Source organism: Theropithecus gelada, chromosome 14, assembly GCF_003255815.1.
Source record: "Theropithecus gelada isolate Dixy chromosome 14, Tgel_1.0, whole genome shotgun sequence".
In the NCBI taxonomy this organism is placed as follows: domain Eukaryota; kingdom Metazoa; phylum Chordata; class Mammalia; order Primates; family Cercopithecidae; genus Theropithecus; species Theropithecus gelada.
In genome coordinates this window covers 61,288,982-61,296,412 of record NC_037682.1, presented here as the reverse complement: position 1 = coordinate 61,296,412, position 7,431 = coordinate 61,288,982, and the positions used below count along the sequence as shown (strand labels likewise).

Here is a 7,431-nt window from a genome sequence, read left to right as displayed (position 1 = left end):
TTTTCTGTAGATACATTTAGATAATTTTACTCTTTATCAAATTACATTCACCATTAAAGAAGGATGATTTATTCTATCATTTGGGAGTATATGTTTATTCAAACATACAGGCAATAAGAAATATCTGAAAGGAAATACATTTAGTTTTTAGTAAGAATTGATACAATAAAAGAATTTTATTTTATTCCAGATTTTTTTGATATTTAACAATAATTATATCAAAATAAATCCATAACTAATACATTAAAAATAACATTTTAAGCTTTGAACATGGCTTTCCAGTTTTTGTTTCTTGCTCATAAACCTGCAATAACTTCCACCATGGCAAAAATATTGGCAATAAAATGCCTTGAAAAATTACTAATTTTAGCATAGAGTAAGTATTATATATATCTGCAGTGTAGAATACAAATAAGTTCAAAGCAAGAGATCATATTCACTTCGGTTTGAGTCATATCTGAGAGTGTTTTATGCAAAATGAAGGATTGTAATAAATAATAATAACAAATAAATAAGGATTATAATAATAAAGTATTGTATTTAAAAGAAAATGTGAAGCCATGTATTATTTTAAACAAAGGAATACCAATGTTTGAAAGATCAGATTGCTAGCAGAAAGAAAGAAGTGTGGAAAATGAGAAACATTTGCTCCAGGCAGGTTGCAGAAAGAATACTGAAAAAAAAAAAAAAGAGTGCATATGAAGTAAAGAAAAGAAATCAACAATATAAGAAGGCAATCATTTGCAGCAAGGGGAGGTTAGTTTTCTGGATTCAAGCTTGTCTGGTTGAGCCACCATACAGAACAAAAAGTACATGGATAACAACGAAGTCTTAGAAAAGATAATGAGTCTAATTTTAACAGTGATTTTTGAACATTGAATGGCAATTCCTTCAACATTATGGACAAATAATTCTTGTTTATTAAATAAGTTAAAATTACTGTTCGATGGATAGAAAGTTTTAGTTGTACAAGATGAATAAGTTCTAGAGACCAGCTGTACAACATTGTGCCTGTAGTTAACAGTGTAAAGAGCACTAAAAAAATGAATAGAGTTGATCTAATATCATGTTGTTACCACAGTTATCTTTAAAAGCGTCTTATTAGTTTTACCTAAATCCTGTATTTATGTCTTTATAAGTTCCCTAAGATTCAACTATAAAAAGCTTACTAAGGTATGTCTTAATTATATGACTTCTCACATGGAAAAATTCAGCTATAATCACTAACTTCCTTTTAAGCTACTGTTTTGCAGCCTCTTCAGAAGTGCATACAAAGTAGAATATGAAAGAAAACTATCCCCAAATCTGCAATATGATTTGTTTCTGCAAATATTTACAAGACTATGATATCAACATTTTGGAAGACTATGTAAGACATTAATGGACATCTACATCAACTTGAAATGATGCAGCTATAAATTTCATCTCCTATAATTTTTCATTTTAAAAACCTAGTTATTATTAGTTGATAAACCTCTGAGTCAAGTAACATTGAGACAAACACGAGGAAAACAAGCACATCCATTTAATCTGTATAATTTCTAAAGAGAAGAAGAAAGACTTAGAAAAACACTACAATTTTATTTCTGTGGTGATTCCAACCTGTGATAACTGAGAACAATACAAATAGAGATTTGAAATTCATGTTGAATCATGAATCATATGTCTGCATCTCTCAAAGTCTCCAATAGCTCCAAATTCCCGGTCTCTGAGTTTATCCTGCTGGGATTCCCAGGTATTCACAGCTGGCAGCACTGGCTATCTCTGCCCCTGGCACTACTGTATCTCTCAGCACTTGGTGCAAATACCCTCATCCTCCTCATCATCTGGCAGAACGCTTCTTTGCAGCAGCCCATGTACCTTTTCCTTGGCATCCTCTCTGTGGTTGACATGGGTCTGGCCACTACTATCACGCTTAAGAACCTGGCCATCTTCTGGTTTGATGCCAAGGTCATTAGCCTCCCTGAGTGCTTTGCTCAGATTTATGCCATTCACTTCTTTGTGGGCATGGAGTCTGGTATCTTCCTCTGCATGGTTTTTGATAGATATGTGGCTATTTGTCACCCTCTTCGCTATCCATCCGTTGTCACCAGTTCCTTAATCTTAAAAGCTAACCTGTTCATGGTGCTGAGAAATGGCTTATTTGTCATCCCGGTGCCTGTGCTTGCAGCACAGCATGACTATTGCTCCAGGAATGAAATTGAACACTGCCTGTGCTCTAACCTTGGGGTCACAGCCTGGCTTGTGATAACAGGAGGCCAAACAGCATTTGCCAGTTTGTCCTGGCATGGCTTGGAATGGGGAGTGATCTAAGTCTTATTATACTGTCATATATTTTGATTCTGTACTCTGTACTTAGACTGAACTCAGTTGAAGCTGCAGCCAAGGCCCTGAGCACTTGTAGTTCACATCTTACCCTCATCCTTTTCTTTTACACTATTGTTGTAGTGATTTCAGTAACTCATCTGACAGAGATGAGGGCTACTTTGATTCCAGTTCTACTTAATGTGTTGCACAACATCATCCCCCCTTCCCTCAACCCTATAGTTTATGCACTTCAGACCAAAGAACTTAGGGCAGCCTTCCAAAAGGTGCTCTTTGCTCTTACAAAAGAAATAAGATCCTAGAGACCTTCTCCGTGATGTCCATGAACCTCAGCTTCTCCTAAACTGGATAGTAAAATTTCAAAGAGGATAAACGAGTAAGTGCATACCTTTGGGATTCCCTTTTTATATTTGTATGTAAATAATTGTGAAAGCTTCAGAAAAGATACAAAAAATCACAGTAGCCTAAAATATTGACAAAACCTAAATATATAAATATATTTGAGAATATGGAAGAATTTTCTGCCAAACCAAATTGGATTTAAAGAACGTAATGATTTATCTATCTCATAAAATAAAAATGAATATAATCACACACCCACACATACACACACACACATACATTCAATCAGAGAAATGAGTGATTGGGACATGAATTATAGGTCATGCTTACACATCGTTAGCTGTAACTTGGGAGCAAAGTCAGTCTCCCTGAACAAGCATTACTCCAGTAATATGGAATATAGAGGCCGGAAAAGAAAGCAATTCAGACAAATAAAGTCAAATCAGAAAATGATGAGGATTTAGGTGGACTATGAGATGACTCAGCTTGGACAGACAGAACCCAAAAGGTTCATCTAGCTAGAAGGATCTGGTGCTTGTGCCATTTGCCTCCCCAGATTTGCTCTCTGTCCTTTGTGCACTGCTCTGTAAACTGGAGGGCTGACTTTCACATATTGTAAGCCCAAACTCCTTTGTCTTTTGGTGTTCAGTTGAATTGAGCCAATGTGATGCCGTGACAGATTATAGTTCAAGAGGAGAGAGCATTTGGGCTATTTATTATTCTACTTCCAGCATGCTTTGACATTGGGGTTCTCACTGGATGTGTCCCTTCTCTGGTCACCCACCTGCTACAACTACAACTCTTAGGGAAATATAGTAACAGGCTTGTCTTGCCTTCTTTCTTCAGGCCAAGGGGCTGATAAAGGCTTCCTGATAGTAGTCTCTGAGTGCCCAGCATGCATTATTTTTTCAATATCCAGTTTTATTTTCTTAAAACAACCTACTACTCAATAATAGCTTCATTAAATTGTCTTCAGATTCACATTTCTTTGTGCCTTTTTTCCCCTTTCTGAGACTCTGACAGACTCACTGGCTTTATTTATATTACCAGCATCTATCTCTACCATAACTACTCATCCACTACTACTACCACACCCACGCAAGAATGTAGGCAGCTTCAGCAAAATCTGTAGATGATCAGATATAAAGACACTGTAGGCAGGAGGTAGATATAGAAATTTTTCCCTGTGAAATTTTTACTTTGGAGTTTTCTTTTCTTTCTTTTTTCTTAAAAAATAATCCTAAGCAATGAATGGGCAAAATAAGGCTTAATCTATTATTGTCTTGTATTTCAATATTTTCCAGGCCACTTTCCATTAAACACATGCTCAGATTATGTCATTAAATAGTTGGGACATTCCTTGAAATATAAGTATTAATTTCAGGTGCAGGAATACCAGTTGCTAGAAAGTCTATTATACATTATATAATGTCAGCTCCTCTTCCAGTTACATGTAAAAAGTAAACCCTATCAGTTCTCAGGTAAAATGAAAATAATGTAATGTATCTTTCTTATTAGTCTGGCCTTTCACACAAACTTCAATTTTTTTTCACTTAGAAATTAATAAAGAGAAAAGACCCCATGCCCTTTGTACTCATAAGACTACTTTTTTTTTTAATAACAATATAGTTGAGAACATTAAGATAATTTAAGAAAATATACATTTGACATTTTCTATAAAGTTACAAGAAGATAGTGTTCGCATTAAATAAGAATTACCAGCTGGGCACAGTGGCTTACACTTGTAATCCAAGTGCTTTGGAAGGCCAAAGTAGGAGGATCTCTTGAGGCCAGGAGTTTGAGACCAGCCTGGGCAACATAGTGAGACCCTATCTCTATAAAAACTACAAATCAATAAAAATAAAATTAGGTAGGCATGATGGCTCATGTTGATAGTCCCAGATGCTTGTGAGGCTGAGCTGGGAGGACTGCTTGATCCCAGGAATTTGAGGCTCCAGTGAACTGTGATTACACTACTGCACTCCAACCTAGGTGAAAGAGCGAGACTCTGACAAAAACAAACAAAAACAACAACAACAACAAAAAACAAAAACAACTATGGTAAGAGGGTAGTTCAATGAAATTCAATAGTGATGACATGTTATTCCAGCAGAAATAACTTACATATTACAGCCTAGAAAAATAAAAAATTGTAAAAATATATGTGTACCTTTCACATATCCCTTCAAGGGAACCTGATATGAGTAGCATTGTTGACTGATGTCCTCTGGCTTCTACACCATTAGATGCACCTTTACCTTCACACAAAGTTCCCTTGGCTGCTCCCAGACAATGACCAGACACAGTAAGAGGACGAGAGCTAGCCCATTCTGGCCAGAAATGAAACTCTAATGGTCAACTTTTGCATGAGGATTCTGAACTGGCCTGGTTAAGACTTTCTCAGAGCTGCACTGAGGGCTGATACTTTTCTTAGGCAATCTTTCCTTTTCTCTCTCTTTTCTTGGTTGTCAGAGCTGAATCATGGTCTAAAGATTCTTTTCATGTTTTTCTCCCTTCTTATCCTTTACATTTCACATTTTTTCCCCAATAAGCCTATCTGATGATTAATCCTATCTAGTTGTCTGCTTTGTAGAGCACTAAACCCAACACAGATCATAATGAGAGTGAAATGATACATTTATGGGACACATTTAATCCCCTAGCACAAGGAAGTGACCCAATGTTGAAAATTTTACCAATTGTGATGTGAGAAAATGCACTTGTGGAGGGAAATGCCCTGGCTGGTACAACTCTTTTAGGCATTTGAAAGATATGTGGAGGGGTGGACAATGGCAGGAAGGACAGTGGAGCTGACTGATTATTGCTATGCTATATTGAAACCACATAGAGTAATAATGACAAAATGAAGGCAGTTAACAAATAGTAAAAATGAAATGTGATAGATTGCAAAGCTTGCAAAGATGCTCTTATCTCCTGAAGTAAAAAGGGTAACGACAACTGGGGAGTAAACTTGGGCATGAAAATTGAGTTTTGGCTGGGTGCAGTGGCTTATGCCTGTAATCCCAGTATTCTGGGAGGCTGAGGCAGGGAGGTCTCTTGAGCCCAGCATTGAGACCAGCCTGGGCAACATAGGGAAACTCTGTCTCTATAAAAAGTACAAAAATTAGCCAGGTGTGGTGGTGCATGCCTGTAGTTCCAGCTACTCGGGAGGCTGAGGTGGGAGAATCGCTTGAGCATGCGAGGTGGAGCTTGCAGTGAGTCAAGATAGTGCCACTGCACTCCAGCCTAGTGGAGCTTGCAGTGAGCCAAGATGGGACCACTGTATTAAAAGAAAAAAATAAAAGGAAAGAAAAGAAGAAAAAGAAAATTGAGTCTCAGAACACCATGATTGTTTAATGCTTAACAAGACAGAACTATTATACCAAGGTGTGCACTCTGGTTTAGAAAATCTGGGACAATGAAACATGGGATATGGGTATCTGAATGGATGAACATGAAGATGTATTTTGCAAACTAGCTCACTCCTTTATTTGTAATATGAGAGCTAACACTACTCTTACACAGGAAGATAATAAAGACTATGGTTACTGCCCTTTCTAGATTGTATGGTTACCCATACATTCTATGGTTATGGCCCTCTCTAGATTGTCAGGCTTGTAACTAAGGTTAAATTCCAGTATGATTATGGCATGAACAAGCTGCAAGAAATACATAGTGTGTACTGGAATAAGCCAGGAGTTTGAAAATTAAGGGAGCTTAATCAAGAGGATAAGATCATAAGACATAAGAAAATAGAGAATAAGCAAGAATTTATTGACTTGGGAAAATTATTATGGACACCGTATTGAATACCCTGATCAGAATTCCTGGAGATGGGTCAGACTCACTATGCCAGTGACTCTTTGAAGGCTGGAAAATGTGATGGATGATGATGAGTCAAGTGGTAATGCCTGAGTTTCCCTGGCAGCTGGGCATTGCAATGCACTTGAGGAACGCAAAGGTGAAGCAACTGGGAATGCTGAAATCGACATATTATATGAGGCCAAAAGAGTCACCAGAGAAATATGTTCTGTGGAATGCCCCAGAAAACACAACATTCACCAATGAATGCACTAGTGAGTGGGGGCACCAGTATTACTAAAATGTTTAGTTATGGTTCTCCTATTCAGAGCAGGTGTGAGGATAGGAGAGACAGTCAAAGAGCTGGATTGTCTAGTGGTTGTGAGGGTGATAGACCTTTGAAGTAACAGATAGAAAGTTGAGGCAAATAACTGCCAGAAGCCAGGGGGCAGCAATTATTTAAAAACTAGCAAGGGTAAACTAGGAGCCAAAGAGGCTTCACCTGTAGGGAGTTATGGAAATGGTGTCCTTAAGAGCAAATTAATAGGCAGCGAACAAGGGGGTTGCTTGCTGCAATCACAAGAAAGCAGGAGTGGAGGAGCAGAAAGTGTAGGCAGTGGCCTCAATGAAATATCATCATCTCCCTTTTCCAGTTTTCTGAGTTGAGCCAATTTTCCTACCTAGAACCTTCTAACTGAGGACATGGACAGGACCCCAGGGATAAGGAACCCATCTGCAACACCTATCTTTCCTGTGGGAAATATGCCAAGAGTACCCCATTTATAATAGTTCTATTTAAATTTTTTTGACTTTACCATGGTGCAAAAGCAATATGCATTCAGCACATTCCTCCTCTTGTAATGTGGTTACATCTGGATAAACTCATAGTTCAATACATCATAAGTCAGAGCACACTTTTGATTAATGATATTTTCAATTTATGATGAGTTTGTTAGAGTGTAA

The 7,431-nt window shown here is 37.5% G+C and overlaps 1 protein-coding gene across 1 annotated transcript; it reads left to right on the top strand.

Annotated features, from left to right (window-relative positions):
* Nucleotides 1-1,590: 1,590 nt before the first annotated feature.
* LOC112607094 (olfactory receptor 56B1-like) lies at nucleotides 1,591-2,627 on the top strand. The gene is given in 2 exon segments (XM_025358158.1): nucleotides 1,591-2,233; nucleotides 2,236-2,627. Coding segments are annotated over 2 exon segments (972 nt in total). The 5' UTR covers nucleotides 1,591-1,653.
* The last annotated feature ends 4,804 nt before the right edge of the window (nucleotides 2,628-7,431 follow it).